Source organism: Lissotriton vulgaris, chromosome 7 (assembly GCF_964263255.1).
Source record: "Lissotriton vulgaris chromosome 7, aLisVul1.2, whole genome shotgun sequence".
Lineage (NCBI taxonomy): Eukaryota > Metazoa > Chordata > Amphibia > Caudata > Salamandridae > Lissotriton > Lissotriton vulgaris.
In genome coordinates, this window is record NC_141695.1 from 825,474,595 (window position 1) to 825,496,277 (window position 21,683).

General features: G+C 48.7%; 1 protein-coding gene across 1 annotated transcript in view; it reads left to right on the plus strand.

The window, feature by feature from the left end:
* The window catches only part of LOC147702481 (uncharacterized), a 341,914-nt gene that overhangs the window by 82,479 nt on the left and 237,752 nt on the right, over positions 1-21,683 (plus strand). The window contains exon 3 of the mRNA XM_086931085.1: positions 236-324. Coding sequence (XP_086787211.1) covers positions 236-324 — 89 coding nt within the window. The remainder of the gene's footprint in view (positions 1-235; positions 325-21,683) is intronic.

The window sequence follows — 21,683 nt, forward strand, 5'->3', positions numbered from 1 at the left end:
GTGGTTGGGGATTGCGGGTGTGGGAGCAATCTGCCCCTAACATGCTTTCCACTTTTTCCAGAGATGAACTTTATTGAATAGTGCAGGGTGAAAGCTGTGAAGAAGCTCGCAGCTTCTGTTTTCCTGCCTCCCTGCCTCTCTAGCTCCTGCTTCACTGCCTCCCTCTGCAGGAGACTGCCAACATATCTCTCACTCTATGCCTGACTACCTTGCTGTGTTCTGTCTTTCTTCACAGTGATGTGTCACTGCAGGAACAGAGGCGAGGAGCTGTTGGTTGGGGATCAGGCCCATCTCTACTTGTATGAGCAAGGAGGAGTAGCACAGGTGAGGAAGGCGTGGGCCACCAATGGAGTAATGTGGGGTGCAGAATCTCCGTGTATAAAAAGGAAATGGTCGCACACATTGGGTAACAGTGACTGGCTAGGGTGAGTCTGGGCCATCACATCTGTACAATCACAGATGGGTCACATATGGAGGAAGGGATATGCACTTGCAGACACGAAAGGACCCAGCCAGCCTGAATGAGTGGGTAAGAACGGCCGCTGTTGAGGAGAAGCTAGACAGGCTGCTGTTGTGAAAAAGCCAGGTTTTTTAGTGATTTTAGAGACATATGTGTGTGTTCATGACATTGAGAGACGTGTGTGCACCTAACATTCTGCTGGTGTCATGGGTTATTGTGATCTTTTTGGGGTCACTGAAACAGTGACTGATTGTGTTCTTATGTGCTCATGTGTCAGTATCAAAGTACTCTGATTGGTGTCATTGCTCAAATTGGTATCCTCTGTGGGTGTCTTTGTGTGATTAGGGATAGTGACATTGTGTCTGTTCATCTTAGAATCTCTTTATTGGTACATGATGTTGTGCAGGATGTTGTGCGGGTTGAGAACGTGTGTCTCCGTTAGTGTGATGGTGTGTACTCCCGCTAATACTTATTGGTTCCATGTCGTGTGGTTGCTGGTGATATGTGCAGCACTGCCTCTTGGGCAAGAGGGCACAGCACAAACCACTGACATCTTGTAGTGTGGAAAAGGCTGCTTTAATGAAGCAGTTGTAGGTGACAATACATAACTATTCCTAGGAGAACCGCTTTACGAATCTTTTAACCTCACTATACATCAAAACAACCTACAATCCACCTAGCCCTCACCTCTAAATGTCCCTCTCCAACCTTTTTCCCCAAATGTAATACCTAAAACGATATCTTTGCTTACCTTGAACTACCATTGACTCCTCAAACTATAACCTTTTACTTCCTGCCTTCGGCTATTATTACCTTACCTCCACACCCCCCGTTTCACACTGCTTCATCCACCTCAACACAAAAAAACTATTCAATCCTGAAAACCTGTCGGTAGACCGCCAACCCTCACTTGCTCATCAGCGACATGCCCCCCATAAATCTCCTTACCTGTGCACCTGTTTCACCAGTGAACCACCCAGCGCCTGCACCCTTCGTCCCCCAGATATCAGGGGGTAGGCAGGTGGGACAAAGATCCTGCCCCTATAGATTTTGGGCCACCAGCCACCGTGTTACCTCAACACAAAATGGTGGCAGGTACCCCAAACATGCTGCCTCCTTTCCCTCACTCGCGTCCCAAAACCTACTGGGTCTCCCAAGTTGGCTCCACTCCAAGGGCCACACCACTCGTTCAAGTATCCTGGAGGGCACCGTTCTTTGTTAGCCACCCTTTAAGCCCCATTCGATCATATGCCTGTGTGAATTGATCCCCAAAGCTTGCATAGGTCTACTGATGAGACTTGATTACAAAGATTTTTTATAACCAAATTTTATTGATTTTTGTAAACACTGACAACAAAACAATACCTAGACCACAGCCCACCAATGCACAGCACCGTACAAAGCATAAACGAAGAAGTCAGTCCCTGCATCCAGTCAATGGTAGGACCACCATTTGCCCCATATCTTCTCATGTTTCCAGTGGCAGCCTCGAGCTTTGTTGATGGAGCATTCCTGTTGAAGCACCAGTCCACCTCACTGTGCCAGTAGGGGGGGTGGGGGGGGTGGCTGGGGGCATTGGAAACTTTCATTTGCGGTTGAAATCCTGCATGGCAACCAGCTTTACAACACCAAAAAGATACGCTTCATTCTCTACCTTCCCATGTCCTCCAGCAATCCTAGCAAGGCTACCCTGGGAGTAAGGTAAATTGGGTAGTCTAAGATTGATGAGAGCTTTCTCCCTATCACCTCCCAATAGGGAACCAGCCTTGAGCAGGACAAGGTTATATGGAATAAATCTGCGTCTGTCAAGGAACACCTGAAGCAGTTGGCCTGGGGAATGATCCCACCAGTTCGGTGAAGCCACAGTGGGGTTATGTAAGTAATGTGTAGATAATTAAGTTGAACAAGCCAAAGGGGTGTAGGATAACCATTTTAGACTCGCGCCACTCAGCGTCTTTTAGCTCCCCCACCCAAGCCACATATTTCCACTTCAGCCTAGGGAAAAGGTCTGGGACACTAATCACTAAGGAGCAGTAAATATGTGAAATGGTACCCTTATGTAGCTTCTCCATCAACAATTTAGCCACTAGTGGTCTTAACTCTGAGACCTGCTTGTTGTGGGAATATTGGCTGACTGGGCATGTTCCAACTGCAGGTATTTATGGAACTGGATATGGGACAGTTAATACTGCTCCTGAAGTACTAGAAACGCCTATACATGAGTACCCACCCAGACGTCCCCAAGATGAGTGATGCCGATCCTATCCCAATTCACAAAACCCTCTAGCCCTGAGGTGTGACGCAACCATGTCCCCTGCCAGAGGAGGCTCATCCCCAGGAGCCTGCGATCTCAACCCACAGGATTGAGCTCCCGCCCTCGAGCATACCTACACCGCCTAATTGTTCTCCGATAGGGATCTGTGAATTGGGCCCAGTAGAGCAGGTCCATTAGCCTACCAAGGCCAAGCAAAGTCAGCTCTACAGAGTAGGTCCGGTCATTCCACCCCCAATTAAACCAATCATCAATTACAACCAACTGCAAGGCCAAGTAGTAGCATTACATATCAGTCATACCCATTCCTCCATCATAGGGGATTGCTGGAAGTTAACAAAGGTCACGCGGGTGACATTGACGCAAAGGACAGTACGGCTCATAGAGTTGACGGAGGGTCTGGCACCAACGCCTGGGAATTAGTTGGAGAAAATTCGAAAAATCATAAAAGGAAACTGGGCAAGAACATAATTTTAAGACTGCCAGCCTCCCGAAGTCATGAAGCAGGAGGCGCCTCCATTTCTGCAGGTCCCTTCTCATGTTAGTGACAAGGGTTATCAAATTAAGGCTCCACACCAAGTCTAGGATACGTGAATGTGTTTGCCCAGGTATTGAAAGGATAAATGGCGCATAGGGATTGCAGAGCGCCAAGAGCAGGCACTCAAGTCATTCATAATGGGGACCAACAGAGATTTGTATTTAGGCCTCCTCATAAATTTCAAGAATATCTAAACACTATAGACCTGAGGCCTGCAGTTTTGCTAAGAAGAGCAAAGTGTCATCCGCATACAGCGTAATGCGCTCTTCAGGCCATCATTCAAAGACCACCCCCAGTCAGCGGCTCAATTGCTAGGTTAAATAAAAGAGGGGAAGGGGAGAACCTTGCCGGGAGCCTCTACAGATAGGGAAGGGGCGGAGAGTGCTCAGTTAACCAAGACTTGGGCATTCAGGCGGGTATACAGAAGACCAAAAAGGGTACTCAAGAATGACCAATCAACAGTGTCAAAGGCCTTCTCAAAATTCACTAGGAGCAGGACCAAGGGGCACCGTAGATGATGTTCATCGGGCTGGCTTAAAGCCACAATGATCCAGATGGATCAAATATGCCAAAGTGCGGCACAGCTGATTAGCCAAAACTTTAGAAAACAGCTTCATTTGAGAATTAATAAGGAAAATAGGCCTATTGGAGGTACAGCTGTCAACGATTGGCCTGGTTTAGGGGTTACCACAGTCGCAGCCATATCCAACTCAAAGGGGAAGGCCCCCAATTCCACTGCTTCACTGTACATTGGCAGCAGATGGGGAGAAAGAGGCTGAAACTTCTGATAATATTTATCAGGGATATATCAGATAGCACCTTCCCGATTTTTTTCAACAGTAAGTGGCTGATTAAAATTTCTGGCCAGCAATGGGGAGATCGAGGACAGCGGGATGTCTCCCAACACCAGGTGCGTAACATCATTGGGATGCCTAGGCCTACCCTCATATAGTGTGTGGTACTAGTCTGCAAGAACTTGCACAATGTCAAGAGCCTGCTTAAACAAGCGTCCTTGACTGAGTAGGACCACCCTGGAGGCAACCTCCCTGGTGGTCTACCAGTAGAGAAGTTTCAAAGATTTGTCCCTGTGTTGGTAAACCTTCTGGGTGGTCAAGGGCCTCCAGCACTGTAGGGCCTTCTCCAACAAGATTTGTCGTGAGCGAAATCTTGACAAAGTCAACCAATGGTCAAAATTCTCTTGGGCCGTAATCTGCTCTAGCTTTTGTTTCTCGCTGCCCTGAACGTATCCCTTAACTAAGCCCCTAAGTGCGGGCTGGCTGCCCATAAAGTACTGGCCCGCTCCACAATTCTCCTTTTGTTCTCAAAGAAGGACTCTATCTCCAATTCAACTTAATCGGAACAGACTTGGTCAGTGTGGTACGAAACATTGATACGCCACAAAGGTCGTGGGACAGCAACTGGGTAACTAACTTGGAGCAGAAGGGGGGGCATGGTCTGAAATTTATCGAGGGAGGGCCTCAATCTCTGACAGCTTGAGGACAACCACTGCTGGGAACCAAAGCAGATCAATACGCAACATGGTTTTGTGGGCTGCCGAGGTGTGAGTATAGACATGGTCTCAGGATGCCACGTTCAGCAAGTATCACACAGCCCCATGGAGTCTGCTCAAACAGATAGCTGACGGGAGTGTGTGGGATGCGCTGGCGGTGGAGAGCCGGAGGCAGCCATCTCTGGATTAGGGACAACATTGAAGTCCTCCTCCACAACCACCACTGCAGTGATGCCCTGGCGGAAGGGTCAACATTAGGGACCCAAAGGAGTGCAGCGTGCCAAGGAGCTGGTGCTGTGGGACTTAAACCTACATACAGTTGTATTGCCTGCCTTCCTTCTAGCTGGCCCTCTATCCCCCCGTACCTCCCCTGGAGGTCCACTTGGGAGACGGTCATCACCAACAGAGATCCATTATGCAAAAAAATTGCCACTCCCCTGGTGAACCTCACACAATAGGCTCTGTTGTAGCTGTTGAGGCAAAGAAAGGGGCAATGAGTGCCCAGTAAGTGAGTTTATTGAAATGTAAGAACTGCAGGCTGAAATCTCTTAACATATTGAAGTGCATCAGACCTCTTAATGCAATTTGGCATGCCTTTTACATTCCAAGACAATACTTTAACCACTACTATATGAGGAGAGAGTTTGGTGGTCCTGGGCTGGGTAACGGGACGTGCTTGGGCCTAAATGTAACCACAACAACACGCCTGGCACTGGAGTTGCTGGTTCGGGAGAAGTCCATCTTGTAGTGACTGACCATGCACCTCTATGCCATAAGTAAAGAGTTTAGAACAAATACATCCTGACACACCAACACCCTCCACCTCATATTTCAACCCAGGAAGCATCAATCTTAAACATGGCGGTATCTAAAAAAGGCCCGAGGTCAGCAGCCCTGAAGGCTGCTCTTTCTGTAGGATCCTGATAACTGTTACGATTCCATATGTGCAAAATAAGTGCAATAGGAACAAGCACAGTTACAAATACAACCAGAAGTAAGTACAAAACAAGAAGAAAAACAACTTCCTATGTCAAATAGCATGTCTCCACGATGGACCCACAGTCCCCCACAGGTCCTTGTGGGGGGTGCTGGATCTTTGCTCTGAGACCCGAAGAGGTCCAGTGTGTCAACATGGTGTCCTGATCACCCTCTCACCTACCCCGCTCTCTGTCTGAGCCAGAGGAGTCCCAGTGTCACAAACAGGTTTCCGTCTAGGTGGCTTGGGAGGGAGAGGGGAAGTGCTTCCCACCACCTGGAGTCTGGGCTCCCCAGGTCAATCTGTCCGCTGGAGCTCCATCCTCTCCGCCGCCCACTCCCAAGCCTGTTCCGGGGTGTCAAAGAAGTAAATGTCGGATGTAAGGATCACTTTTAACCTCTCAGTAGAGATGACCATGTATTGCAGGTTGCGGGCACAAATCATCTGTTTGACCTCCAATGAGCTCCTACGCTGCTGGACCACTCATGTTTAGTCAAGGAAAATCATAATCCTTGAATTCTGAAAGCAGGGATCTTGGTGTGTTCTGGTCGCTCTAAGGATAGCATCTCTGTCTTGATGGTTGAGAATCTGCATGATTATTGGATGGGATGGAGCTCCAGGTGGACGTCGACGGACCAAGGACCGGTACGCGAGCTCCACCATTAACCACAGCGAAAGCACATTGGCCTGAACCCAGGGCCACTCCTCCGGAAAATGCTCCATGCCAGAGACCTCAGTTCCCTCGGGGAATCCAACAAACCGGAGGCTGTTCCTGCGTGACCGATTTTCAGCATCCTTACCACGTTCCTCGAGCACTGCTGTAGTTGAGAGTAACTTGTAGACCTGAAGAATCAGCCTCCACAGAGGTCACCCGGGTCTCTGCCTCAGTCTTCTGACCGTCGACATTCCTGAGGTCACGGCATTGTAAGTAGACTTCCACCTCAACCTTGTCTACCTTAGTTGCCACTGTCTCCCTCTAGTCTCGGGTCGCTTTAAGAATGGTAGCAAGGTCAGAGTGTGCAGGAGGACTCTGTGACACTGGGGGAGATCAGTAGGCCCCCTCACAACCTGTGGCCCACTTACCTTTGAGGGCAGCAAAAGCAGCCAGGGCATCTACGCCCTCATGGAAGCGAAGGGATACACCCACTGCCTTCAAGGCCAAATGGAGGTAACAGAACAGGCCATAGTCGGGGGCCACAGACAACATTGCAAACTCAGTCCAGTATAGAGGTTCCACCACCAAGCAGGCCGAGGCCCCAAGCAGCAGGCAGAAATGAATGTCAGAGGAAGAAGACGGGGCAAGGCCCTGGAGCACCAGGAAGACCACCAGATGAGCAATAGGCTTTGGACCGCTGACTGGCAATATCACCTCCTGATTCCACCTCTCACAAAGCGGCTGATCTAGGTGCTACTAAAAACAGGGGGAAACGGGGAAGGTGCCTCCACAGACAGCATCCACACCAGGGAGGAGAAGGCAGAAAGTCATTGGGGGCTAATGCGCAGCCTAGGGAAAATCTACTAGGTGTAGGCAGTCCACAGATCCCACCTCGGGTGTCGCAACTGGCAGTCAATGGCAGCCAGGGGAGTGTCTCACTCTCTGCAGGCATGGAAATCTACTGTGTCTAGTACTCTGAAAGAATGACCCACTTCACAGTCTGCCCTTCTCTGAGGTCCGACTGAGCCCCAAGGCATCACCACGTGCCCAGTATTCGCAGCACCTCCTCCACAGACACGGCTAAGCACTACTGAGGGGGCCACGGTCCCCAGCGCCGCTCACCGCCACTCCCACGAACAGGGGAATTCGGTGGCATTGCACACCCGGCAGCCGTTTCACGTTTCCAAGGCTGAGGGGCCTACCAAACAGCGCAGCGGCATGGGCAATGGCTAGCCTCCTCTCTCCCATTCGGCACCATACCAATCCACCGGCGCGCCAGCCCCAATCAGCCGTCAAGTGCCGAAGTCCAGATTCGGAGCCTAGGCTCGAGAGCAGACAACCATCTTGGGCGGATCCATACAGTGACTGACTAGTCTCCTGGACCCATTGGACAGTTCAACAGCCAGGGAGCTCTTCCGACACCAAAACGGGGGTGGGGCAGAGACACTGTTGTCAGGTAGTGGATGGTAGTGAAGACATAGGGAGGCCGGGAGCAGCTCTGGCGTGTGGCTGTCATATTGGCTGCTGTATCCATGCTCCTGAGTGGAAAAGATTTATTGTGGAATAAGCGGGAATCAGTTTGGTGCATGCTGCAGGTCTGAGTAATCCTGGAGCCAGGAGTGTATCTTTCATTACTGCAGAAGATGCGATGGCACCGAAGGTCAGGGATGTCTGAGGCCATCTGAACCCAAATTGGAACTAATTGTTAAGACTCAAGAGGGGTTATTTTGCTTTCACTAGGACCCAAGGCATCCTTGCTGCCTGGAACTAGTGATCTGGAGCTTCATATCCAAATGTGGGCTTAAAACAGGGGTGTGTTCTGGCCCTCTGCTTATTCAACATCTATACAGCCGACCTAGACAATGACTTTCACCTAGCACAAGGGGACCCCCCAAAATTAGGCAATGTTCGAACAACAAGCCTGCAATATGCTGACGACATAGTGCTGCTATCTCAAACGCCCAGAGGACTACAGCGCTTGATAAATCAGTTAGCACTATATACAGCTTCAGTTCAACTAATCATAAATTAGCGGAAAACAAAGGTTATGTGTTTTTCAAATTCACATAAAAATAACCAAAATTTACCTGGACGATAAACATTGACTCCCTGGACCAGGTGGGATCATACAAATATTTGGAGGTACTTTTAGACCAACACCTCAGTTTCAAGCAACATCTAGAACTAGGGAAAGTCAAAGCAAAACAGCTATTATTCGCATTTAAAATTTTGCCAAAAAAACAGAGCGATATCTCAACAACATATTTATTAACAGGCGTGGCGGCAACATTTTTACTATCAATCACGTATGGTTCTGAACTTCTAAACACAAAGGATGCAACAATTCTAAATTCTGCTCAAACGAGCCTCTTTAAGAATCTATTTTTAATTCCGTGCCATATTCCAAAAGATTTGATCAGACTGGAATGCGGGTAAAAAATCAGATTCCAACAAGACAAGGGGCACTTGTCAAATAATATTGGAGAATGAGGGCAGCAGAGGAAAATTCTTGAACACATAATTGCTGGCTAGGGTTCGAAAAGCAATCCAGATGGACTAACGAAGTCTACTATTCCCTAAAACAATCCATCATAGCTCTAAAACTAGGGGACGCTTAGAACACAATATCGTCTTACCCTGAATTTAAACAAGTAGTCAACAAAACCATCAAGCTACAATCTCAGGTAATAGTCAAAGCCTCCTTGATTTGAAAAACTAATGACTAGATGGTAATGCCAACATATAAAAACCTAAAACCTCAACCATATCTGACAGAACATTTCGCAAATCAAAAAAAGCGGAAATTGATTTTACTGAGACTGGGTGTTTATTCATCAAAAGATTTAACTCCAAAATGGAAACAGACGTGGCCCACAATGGATTGCCGCCTGTGCAGCCAAGGAGAAGAGTCAGTACTCCATCTACTATGTATTTGTCCGGCATTGTTACATATACGGAATGCCCTTCTTCGGCCATTATTGAAAAAAGAACAAATAAGGACTTGCAGAACAGCTGTAATCAAATGCCTAGGAGGATCAACAGTACAACTGGCTTGTAAGGCAATAACGTTTCTGACTATTGCAGCAAAAGGAACTAGAAAAGAGGGACAGCCAGTTAGAACCAAATAAGGACACAAGGTGATAAATTGCAATTAAGATTCTATGTCAGGACCGGAGGCTTCAGATTATGCTTTTCCCTCTCCGCTGTTTATTCAAAAGTAACCGCATAGCAGCCAGATAAGCAATAAACATGGAAAAAGTATCACATATGCCCAACATCGGGCTAATAAGAGTAACAGAAAAAATCAGAACACATTTAGGGAACTACATATCCCATCAGTCCATGCTCATAGTCCTTCTACAGTGTCCACAGTCCTTAAGGTAGGGCGTCCATCTTGTGGTCTCTTCCTCTTTCTTCGCTGCTTCGCAGCCAGTTAAGTGTTTTTTTCCTATACTCTCCCTCATTATTGCAACTGTGGGGGTGTTTTGGGTTCTAGGCACTGTGTATTTGTAGTTTGGTTTAGGGGCTCGTCATTGATATTCTTGTGCGCGTTTATCCCTCAGAGCCCTTGTATTTTGTCGCGGGGACGTTTCGCCCCTACGCGACTGTCCCCGAGAGTTGCGGCGCTGCCTCCTCGCCGCTAGAGGGAGGCGCCGGGTCTCTTTTCTCCTCAGCGTGGTTCCCTGTCAGACGGGAGCCGCGCTGAGGAGGAGAGCCATGCTGGAGCCTTCCTCTGCCGCCTCACCTTGACTGTTGGGTTGTATTGCCCCAATTTTTATTACGCCCTTGACGGGTCTGTACTAGCGGATTACCGCAATTTACGCCTTCGGGCTGTACCTTCCCAGCACTTTTGGCAGTTAGTCCGCTTGCCAGCGTATACCTTAGCAAGCGCACAGGGAGGCGGTCTTTGCTAAGAGGGGCTGCGCCCTGGGTGGAGTGCTGCCCCTATACTCCTTGGCTCGCCAGTGACAAAAGCCTTTGCTAGCCTTCGGTTGGCCTATATTCCTGGTCTCTAGTGCCAGTTGGAAACTTCTGCCCTTCCCGCAGCGTAGCAAAATAGGCAAGCATGGCGGAAGGATATTATGTAGAGGAGGAGGAGACCCATCAGTATTTGGGGGATGATGAGTTTTATGATGCAGTGGATCACTCTATCTACAGGTGTGTGCAGGAGATAAATGTAAATGTAAATGTAGTTGAGCTTATATAGCGCACAGCTACCCGCAGTGGGTGTCCCGGCGCTTGCTTAGGGAACCCGTCCTGATATTGCCCTGTGTGATAGCCCCAGCGGGTATCCACAAGGTGAAAGTCAGGCATCCCGCCGCGAGGGGCCGTTTTGGAGATTAAGCAAGCTATTGCCCAGAGTCGCAGAGTGTGAACCCGTGAGTCGAGAAGGCACCGGAGCGAGAATTATCGAGTCCGTGGAATTTTTAGCCCAAGACCCGCCGAGGCGGGGAATTGAACCCTGGTCCAGGACCGATCTCAGCTTCCGGGTCTGCCGCCTCTAACCCCTGAGCCACACTTCTCCACAATAGTGGGGCCTATGGAGGATCGGCTCTCGGCCCGTATAGTGGAGCAGCACCCAAGAAGGTCTGTCGGGACGGCGGCTCAGAGGTGAGCCGGGTGTGGATAAGGACGCCTTCGAACGCCTAAGGGATGCGTTTTTGGCTAAGGCAACTGACCCTGTCCCGGTGTCGCTCCCGGCCCGAGCCCTTCGGTGCACACGGGGACAGCCCCTTCCTCCCCGGGAGGGCTCTCCCCTGCGGACACCGACGACGACGAGGATTCGGTGCGGTCTTGGGACCCGTCCGCTACTTCGACTGAATTGCCTCAGGACGCCTCAGGTATGCTGGACCCGGACAATATAATCCATCCGAGGTCGGCCGCCTGGACGCCGGGCGACAAAGTCGCGAAGTTCGTGCGGGGCACCTCCGCAAGCCTCTAGAGAAGGAGGCACGTAGTTGCCTGAGGGGAGAATGTCCGCGTCCAACACTCGAAGGGAAGGTGGCCATGACTCCGGAACTGGACGGGAAAATGGCCACCTTTATGGCAAAATTTATGAAGGACCCTCGCAAGGGCATCGACCGCTCTTGGTGGTCGTGCCAAGATAAGCCAAGATAAGCTTTTAGATATCATAGGCCCCCTGACGAAGATCTTAGATATGGCGGAGGAGGCCAAGGCGTCGGGCTCTACCATAGCCCCTGACGTTTTATCTAATTGGGCACAGAGGGCAGTCATATTCTTGGGCAACGCCAACTGCGCGCTCTCTACCGAACACCGGCTCTCGCTGCTCATTAAATTAGATCCCAAGTTAGGGGATCTGGCCTCTTCAGAGGCGGGAGCGGTGGCGCAAGGCGGCCTGTTTGGCGACCCGTTTATCAAAGAACTGGGGAAGTTTGTTTCCACCTTTTCCTCCCTAGACAAAGCCCAGTCCACCATCAAAAGGGTGTTCCAGCAACGTTTTTCTAGGGGGGCGGTCGTGGTAGGGGCCTCACGACCGGCCATGGGGGTCAGAACCAACCCAATAAGGGGCAAGGCTCCGACAGAGGCCAGTACAACCCCTCGGCCAATTACAACAACTTTTATCCCACCAAAGGCCAACGGTTTCGTGAAAGAGGCGGCTTCAGGAACGACGCAGGAAACAATAGTTCCCACAGTGAGTGTAATCCCTCCGGACCGAGTGCCAATAGGAGGGCGGTTGGCTTGTTTTCCGTAGGCCTGGGCGGCCATCAGGAGGGACGCCTGGGTTCTTCAGACTATACGAGGTTTCCGTATAGAGTTTTACGATCAGCCCTTCCAGGTGAGCGCTCCGCACCCGATTGTTTTCTCCCAAGAAGATGGGCGGTTGATCAACGAAGAGGTCTCAGAGCTGTTACGCAAAGGGGCCATTTGCCGATCAACGAGACACCCCTCCGGTTTCCTCAGCAATGTTTTCCCGGTGGAAAAGACAGACGAGGGCAAGAGGCCTGTTATAAACCTTCGGGAGTTCAACGGCTGGTTAGTGTACAACCATTTCAAGATGGAGGGTATTCACCTCCTGAGAGATGTGCTTTTGCCCAACGACTGGATGGCCCGGTTGGACCTCAAGGACGCTTATCTGGTGGTTCCCATACACCCGCCTCACCGTCGATTCTACAGTTTCTCTGGCGGGACCAGATTTTCGAATTCACGGCCCTTCCGTTCGGACTTTCCTCGGCCCCCTGGTATTTCACTAAGCTGCTACGCCCAGCAGTGGAGGTCCTTCGGAGTCAAGGCATTCGGATGATTGTCTATCTGGACGACATCCTGCTTATGGCTCAATGTCCCAACAAGTTGGTGCTCCAACTCGACCAGACAATTTCTCTGTTGCAGGGTCTGGGTTTCATTGTCAATAAGGACAAGTCCGTCTTCACACCCTCCCAAAAGATGGTGTTCCTGGTGTTTTTGGTGGACTCGGTACAGGCGTCTCTGAGCCTTCCTTCTCGGAAGATGGCCAAGATCCAGCACGTGCTTCGACAGACGATCGCCAAGTCTCACACGTCCCTACGACAGATTGCCAGGGTAGTAGGGCTTCTTTCATCCTCGATTCAGGAAATCTTTCCGGGGCCACTTCATTATCGGGCCCTTCAGCGCCTCAAGGCTTACCACCTCAGAAGGGCCTGACTTACGAGCAGTTGGTTCCTCTGTCGGAGGAAGTGAAAGGAGAGATGTCCTGGTGGCTCTCCCATATGGAGACGTGGAACGGCTGGGCAATTTTTGGGTCGATTCTGGACTTAATAATAGAGTTGGACGCCAGCAGAACAGGCTGGGGCGCCCGCTGCAGGGATTTTTCCACAGGCGGCGGTTGGTCGTTAGAGGAGCAACAACTCCATATCAATTGTCTAGTGCTCCTGGCGGGCTCTTTTGCGGTCCGTTGTTGGACCAAGGACTCGGTGAAGTCATGTGTACTTCTACGGATGTTTTTATCAAAAAAGGAGGGAGGACAATTGATCACTTGATCAACGGACACTGATTACCACTCAGGATGGTGGAAGGTCCAGTAACAGCTTGTATCCGTATCTAGTACAGAGGATGCAATAGAAAGGTTGCTGAACTGTTCCTGTGGAGAAATAGGGGGGGTTTTAGCTGGCGTGACCAAAGGTGTTTGAATGACACCCTAGGGCATCCATTATGTTGGATGTAGTTGCCTCACACACCCAGAAGGGTGTCATGCTTCATCATAGGCGTTTGCTCCTCGTCGGGGAGGCGGTGCAACCCCAGACGGGCTCACCTCAAAGAGGGGCTCTTTGGCGGAGATCTTTTTATCCAACAGCCTTATGGTGAAGTGGGGGTGTGTGGGCAGGATGGTGTGTTGTTATGGCTAGGTTATTAAAATGTAGCAAGGGGTACCGGAATTCACTTTATTCTGGGGGTCCCCTGGCTGCAATTAAAACGTTGGACTAGCTCGCTAGGTATCAACAGGTTAGGTCGAGTGACCCTAGAGGAGGCTAGAAGTGAGAGTGGTCGACATGTTTCTCGCACAGGGTAAAGTCACCCGCGATTCATCAGGACCGTACAAAAGTGAGGAAAAGAACAACATGCTTGTGTCATGTGTGTGGTGTGTGTTACCTCTGTGGATTCTCCTATGCCTACGGGTCAGGAACTACTTGCCACATGAGGGGTCGGCGGGACAGAACATCAGGGGTGAGCCCATTAGATGTAGCTCGATTCGCCTGCGTCCGCGTTGGGAGACCTACCCATCTCCGCCGAGCATGTTGTTCTTTTCCTCACTTTTGTAAGGTCCTGATGAATCGCGGGTGACTTTACCCTGTGCGAGAAACATGTCGACCACTCTCACTTCTAGCCTCCTCTAGGGTCACTCGACCTAACCTGTTGATACCTAGCGAGCTAGTCCCACGTTTTAATTGCAGCCAGGGGATCCCCAGAATAAAGTGAATTCCGGTACCCCTTGCTACATTTTAATAACCTAGCCATAACAACACACCATCCTGCCCACACACCCCCACTTCACCATAAGGCTGTTGGATAAAAAGATCTCAGCCAAAGAGCCCCTCTTTGAGGTAAGCCCGTCGGGGGTTGCACCGCCTCCCTGACGAGGAGCAAACGCCTATGATGAAGCATGACACCCTTCTGGGTGTTTGAGGCAACTACATCCAACATAATGGATGCCCTAGGGTGTCATTCAAACACCTTTGGTCACGCCAGCTAAAACCCCCCCTATTTCTCCACAGGAACAGTTCAGCAACCTTTCTATTGCATACTTCTACGGATGGACAACATCTCAGCGGTCCGATTTGTCAACCACCTGGGCGGCCCTCGGTCGCGGGCCTTGGCAGATCTGCCAAAAGACTTTTGGGATTACTGCCTAGCCCATCAGGTCTCGGTGACGACGGAGTACCTCCCGGGTCAGGCCAATCAGGTGGCAGATTGGCATTCAAGGTACCTGCTGGATTCGAGTCTCTGGAAGTTGGACGTGCGGGTGTTTCACTGGTTAGAGACCATGTGGGGCCCGCTCTCAGTGGATCTGTTCGCGACCCGCCTCGATTTCCAGTTGCCGAGGTTTTTTAGTTGGAGACCAGATCACCTGGTGGAGGCAACCGATGCGTTCCTCCAAGACTGGAGTCGGGAAAAGCCCTACGCTTTGCCCCGTTTTCGATGGTGGTGAGGTCGGCGGCCCATCTTCGCCGCCAAAGAGTGGACGTGGTGATGGTGACGCCCTGGTGGAGGTCGCAAGTTTGGTTTCCGGTTCTTCTGGAACTTTCCAATCCTACTCCCCCGGTTTCCTCGTCTCCTTCTCAATCCGGACGGGGAGCCTCATCATGCAGGATTCTCTCCGCCTCATGGCGTGGCGGCTTTTCAGAGACGTTGATCGCTCCCAGGCCTTTCGGGCTCGGCAGAGTCCTTCTTGTCTAAAGCGTGGGCCGACAGTACCACAAAGAAGTACCGCTCAGCTTGGTCCAGGTGGGTTCGTTGGTGTCTTCGACGGGACCTGGATCCCCTGGTCGCAGGTGTCGTTCCCATCTTAAATTTCCTAGCGGAGCTGGCGGCAGATGGGCTGGCCTACAGGACCATCAACGCAATGCGTTCGGCGATCTCGGCAGCGCATGAACCGTTGGATGGGGCCCTGTCGGGGAACATCCATTGGTTTGCAGGCTTCTTCGGGGTGTACGTCTTTCTTTACCCCCAGAGCCGAGGTATTCAGTCTTGTGGGACGTGAATGTGGTTCTAAACCTTTTTCTTTCCTGGCAGCACAACCAGTATCTTTCTCTGAAAGAGTTATCGGCAAAGTTGGCTATGCTTTTGTGTTTAGTGTCCTGTCGCAGGGTTTCTGATGTGCGTGCCTTGGATATTTCTGCACGGATGTTTTCCCCTGAGGGGGTTACGTTTACTGTGGTTCGCCGTACAAAGTCCGCTACGAGGTCTATCTCGTACCCGGCCTTTGTGGACGTTCCCAAGCTTTGTGTGGTGCAGTGCTTGAAGACATACGAGAATGTTACAGTGGAATTTCGCCCTCCGGGCGAGAGGCAACTTTTAATTGCTCTTCCAAAACCGCACAGGGCGGTTTCTTCCCCCACTATCGCCCGTTGGGTGCGGTGGGTGCTCCAAGAAGCTGGCATTGATACTAAACAATTTGGAACTCATTCTGCTAGAGGCGCCATGGCCTTGAAGGCTTTCTCCTTGGGAGCACGTTTGGAGGACCTGATGCGTGCAGCGGATTGGTCCTCGGATTCCACTTTCAAGCAGTTTTATTTCAAGCCTGTGGTGGATATTGCAAGTTTGGTGGTTAATAAGCTTTGAACAAGCATAATCTGAAGCCTCCGGTCCTGACATAGAATCGAAATTTGCCTAGCATTGTAACAGGAAGTTTCAATTCTATTAGGGAAACAGAGGCGAGGATTATCCCACCCACACTTCCTGCGGAGATCCCCCCCGTATTGGTGTAAGTAATCAGTTTATCTTTAAATGCAATCATGAAGACTTGTTCTGATGACGAGTTTGTCTTACGGGTTTGGTCTTTTTTCCTCTGGCGGAATGGCAACGCTCATGCTGTTGTGTATTTCCGGCTAGGTAATGATGGCGCAAAGCAAGACCGTTGATGATGTGGCATGTCTCGCGCGAAGAAAGAGGAAGAGACCACAAGATGGACGCCCTACCTTAAGGACTGTGGACACTGTAGAAGGACTATGAGCATGGACTGATGGGATATGTAGTTCCCTAAATGTGTTCTGATTTTTTCTGTTACTCTTATTAGCCCAATGTTGGGCATATGTGATACTTTTTCCATGTTTATTGCTTTTCTGGCTGCTATGCGGTTACTTTTGAATAAACAGCGGAGAGAGAAAAGCATAATCCTCGCCTCCGTGTCCTTAATAGAATTGAAACTTACCGTGACAATGCTAGGCAAATTTCGATTCTGAAGTCCATTTATTTACAGCCCCACATACTTCACCCTAGCGAAACAAAAGAAAATGACCTTGCAGACTATTAGTTTACACAACTAAGCACTTTATCTTGGAAATTACTGGATTCGACTTATGATACTAGTCTTCTTTTAGATCTTCAATCCATTTCAATCCTTTTTAACTTGTTTTTAATGTAAATTTTAATGAGATTCATGTTAATCAATGCATTGATATAATCGCTCTTGTACATTGTGCATATTGGTGGATGTGCCGCCCTTTTATGATTTAAACTAAATCAAATAAAAGTTAACTTCAATCAATCAAATCCAAATGTGGGGCTTGTGGATAGGTGAAAATGGGAGCTTTCCACTTCTCCCCAGGCTTTTCAGGCGAGTACTACAAGCCCTGACACAGCGGGGATACTGATCAAGGGTGCTGGTGTAGTTATTTCATCAGCAGGGTGTTATATTGTTGCAGGTCACGTGATGTTGGTGCTCTAGAATATCACATTGGTGTCAAAAATATCTTGTACTTTGAAGATGATATTCTGATTTTTGGAGAAACTATTGAGCAGCACAATGTTTTACTCAAGCAAGCTATACTATTTCAGCAGAGGGGATCCAACTCTAGGAGAACTTGTTAAGAGCTATTGAGCTACCTCCCTCTCCTGTCGACAAAGAAAAACTCAGGTCCTTTATGGGTCTCATAGAGTATTATTCTAAATTGCTGTGGAGAAATTGCACTGGAACACACATTTATGTTGGTATGCTCATCTTTATTGGAGTGACAGCTCTAAGTGAACACCTCGCATGCTAGCCAGATAAACTGTTAAGCATGGATCCTTTGCAATTAAAGCAGTACATAGAACCTTGCGTTGGTGAGATTCTAGAGTACCTACATCACGCAACCTGCAGCAATAGAAAACAGGGTGATTGTAGGAAATCACTTTAGGGGGTAGGTATCATCTTGTGCTACCTATGGCAGTGGGGGGGTCTGGAACATCTCCCACCCACCCCTTAGAGGAGGCATTGATGGTAACAGGGCTATCTGGGCTGTCTGTTGCACAATTGTGGCCTATGTAGTTGGTTAACAAGATGTTAGAAGAAAACCTTTCTTTGATGAGGGTCATTTTGAGGAAGCAGGTGCAGGGGATGGTTTTAAAGAGAGGAATGTCTAAATGCAATGCTGTTGCTATTTGGCAGGTTGTAGGTTTGCACTCAAGGTTGGTCTCTACTCGCCGGGTGAATCAGCTAAAGAGAGGGAAAGGGAATACTGGAAGGAGGAGTGTTACGGAGGCATTATATGGAGGTGACAGAATTATTGAATGTTGTACCTTAAGGTATTTAGGTAATTCGGGCTCAGATTTGTATATGAAGGGTTTAGGGATGGGTAATTTTTTTTGTAGATGATGTTAAATGTATAAAAAGGTTTCAGGTAGTCTGTAAGGCAGTCGACAGGGTTCAAGTTTTTGTATACATTTCTGTCTCATTAAAACACCCTTTTTCACTTTCAAAAAGGTGTGATTGCTATCTGTACAGTCTCACCTGAAATTGGGTGAGATTGGAGATGCTGCATGTCAGTCCACAGCAACACCACCAAACAACAGTATGTAGCTGCAAACAGAGTTTGTTTGTTCCAGTTCCCTGGATTATATATCAGTGCATGATTAAAGCTGGATGCTAGGGCATGTGCCTGGGTGGTCCCACCTTTTAATGGAGTGTCTCTAGACATCAGAGGACATAGTAAGCACTCCGTTCCTTCCCAACCACAAGGTAGTTAATACAGTGCAGCAGGTCCAATGACATCTGCGCTCTAAGGTGTGAGGCCCCCCTCTGTACGCTAATCAAGGCCCTCTTTCACTACTTAAACATGGAGTCCATGGTAATTTTCCTCACTATAGTCGATGGCTGCACCATTCAGATCTCACCCACACTCCACTGGAGTGATATGATGCCTCAGTGTCCCTTTATTTGGTGGCAATAGTGTGAATAGGTGTCTTCTACTAGGTGGTAGTGTTGTAGCGTTATTCCCTACCTGTTCCTTCTTTGCCACTGATTAGCAGGCTTTTCAATTTGTACTGCTCTGGAGTGTTTTTGTGTGTGCTCTTCGTATCCCCTTGTCTCTGGCCTGTTCAGTTTGTGGTTTGGCTGTATTGTTGGATTTTAACATAAGGCCGAAACCTGTTTTGTATTCAACCTTGATTTGATTATGCCTTTGAAGGCTTTCCTGTCACCTTTGCTGTGGTCTCTGAACAATAAGCGAGAATTCATCATCTTCCTCAACACTTCCCTCTGTTATTTCTAATTTCATCATCTTCACCTATTTTCCTCTTCCTTCAACAATTGCCTGTTTGACCTTGGTCTCTTGCTTTTACTTTTATACCCTCAGACCTTCTCTCCTGATCCTTATTGGTCTTGTTTCCCCCTTTTTCAGCACTCCTGGGTCCACCCATTAACTTTCCCATGTTTCCATCTTTTATCCACCTCTTCCCGTAAACGTCACCTCACCTTGTCTAGCTGTTTCCGATCCCCCTGCATTCATTCAGTGCTTACTCCCCCACCTTCTGACCCTACCCATGTGCCCCACGTCCTTCCTCTCCACCCCTCTCCCTCTTTTCCCAGCATTCGTTCAGTCCTTACTCCCCCACCTTCCACCCTAATCATGCATCCCATTTCCTTCACCATTGCATCCTCTCCACTGTTGTGGGGATGAGCCTTGCATTCAAACTGTGTTAAGTTGACATGAGCTTATTAGAGGTTTAAACGCCATTTTTCCTTTTTGCTGCCTTCTGCACACGGCACACATTATAATAAATGTTTAGAGTTTAGCAGAGTGTTTTGCTTCACACATTGTTTTCTATAGGTTATTTCAACACAGTGGTTGTTGTCCGGACTGTTCTAGACATAACATATATGTAGCTGTGGCCATCTCTGATTTTGTCGCGTTTAATAATGCACTGCGTAGGCATGCTCACACACATTTGGAGAACATTTGCATACAGAGACCTGGTGCAGAAACTGATGTGATCCATTTCTGCTAGGACCAGAGGTATGGGGCTGCCCTTGTAATTCCAAGAGACCTTCTGTAGATATAAATTAACCTACTAGCAAGGGAGGGTGAATTATAGGTATATTTTAAACCTGTTTCCATTTGGCATTATAACATGCTTTCTCCCTTTGTATTTTATGGAATTGTAACTATGCTGATAATCTTGTTGCTTATAATATGTCTGCTTGTATTAGCTAAAATACTGCGCATGAGAACATGGCATTAGAAATAAATATTTCAAACTTGCACGTGTCTCCATTTACTCCCTGTTTTGGACTGGTATGAGAGTACTACGAAAGAGTGTTCATGTGTTCCACATTGCCTGAGGTAATCTAAGTTCCATATTCTGGGTTGTCTAATCATTGGTGTTATGGAAGAGCCAATGAGATACTGATGCTAGTCTGGTAGGGGATATTGGGTATTAAGGTGAGTTTTGGCACACCCTAATTCACTGAGGTTCCAGGTCTCTATACACAGTTCTGTGTAGGAGCAGAATAGCGCCCAACAATGGTGGTCTTATTATATGACGCTTGAGTAGTACTTCAATCAGTCCTTAGCCTCTTCGCTATTGTTTCCAGTTAGCAGTAGTGTTGGACAAACCTACCTATAGTTACATAGGTCTTTTCAAGCTTGAATATTTCAAAACGGTTTCCTTTTGAATTACTACCCAGTTGTGCTACTTTGTTTTACATTGTACCTTTCTCCTCTGAGTCACTATGGCTAATGTTGACATACCGAAGCATAGTCGCATTGCTGTACGCAATCATTTGCAAGCTTATAATGTTGGTTTGGAGGGCATGGCAGTGATTTTGATAGTGAGTGCTGAGGTTGCTTACCCGTTTGAGATTTTCTACTCTTGGGTGACATTTCCTGCGGTGGATGCGGCTACGCAGGTTTTCCCCCCCTTACACTCACTCAGCCGTGCCTGTGGAATATGTTCGATATAGGACACAGGAGATTCCGATTTCTGCATGGCAGCACCGTGTTTGGTTTGATTAGATTGGGTCCTTTATCCATTCCAGGTGCTTCTTGGCTGGTCTTTGCTGGATTCACCCCGCATCCTTGTGCGGGGCAAGTCCCCGTTGCTGAATTATGGACCCTGTATAACTCTTCTATTAGTGTTATTCGGACCCTAGTTCAATATTTTACCCGCAATTTCCAGGGCAGGCCCCTGGTGTTGCAGCCCTTCCAGTTGGACCGAGCGGAATGAAGCTTAGTCCTGTGATGGTCAATGCAGTAATGGGCAAACGTCCCCAGGATAAGGATGATATGCCTTTTTGGCTTGCCGAGAAGTTTGATAAGCTGGAAGCAGTATTTCCTAATTTGACGCCCGTAGAAAAACACAGGATTCTTACAATTAGTTTACCCAAGGACTTGGTGCCAGAAGCCGGTGACTGCGAGTCATGGGGGAGAATTTTTGCGGCAGTGTACACGAGGTGCTTCGGCACTCCGTCAATGGCTGTCCTTCCGGCTGTCATTAAACGTATTCAGGACGAACACGGACCTGAGGCTGCGGTTGAATTGGTGATGAGACTAGTTGGCACATTTGACGTAGTTTCCGATCTCGTCCTTTCTAATATAGAGGGAGATGCGGTGAACTTTCAAGTCGCTAATGCCTTACGCAATGTCCCCGATGCCGACAAACCCCGACAGTTACCGAGAATTATTACGGCGGCTTATAAAACCATTGTTCACAATAGTTTAGGTGTCAAGCCCTTTTCTGCAAAAGATAAAAAGCAACCTCAGGGTTTGAAGTCTGAGAAAGACGTTCAGCCCAAAGCTCCCAAGCAAAATTGGAACAAGAATAAGAAACATGGGTCCCGTCCCGCGTCACCCCTGCCTGCG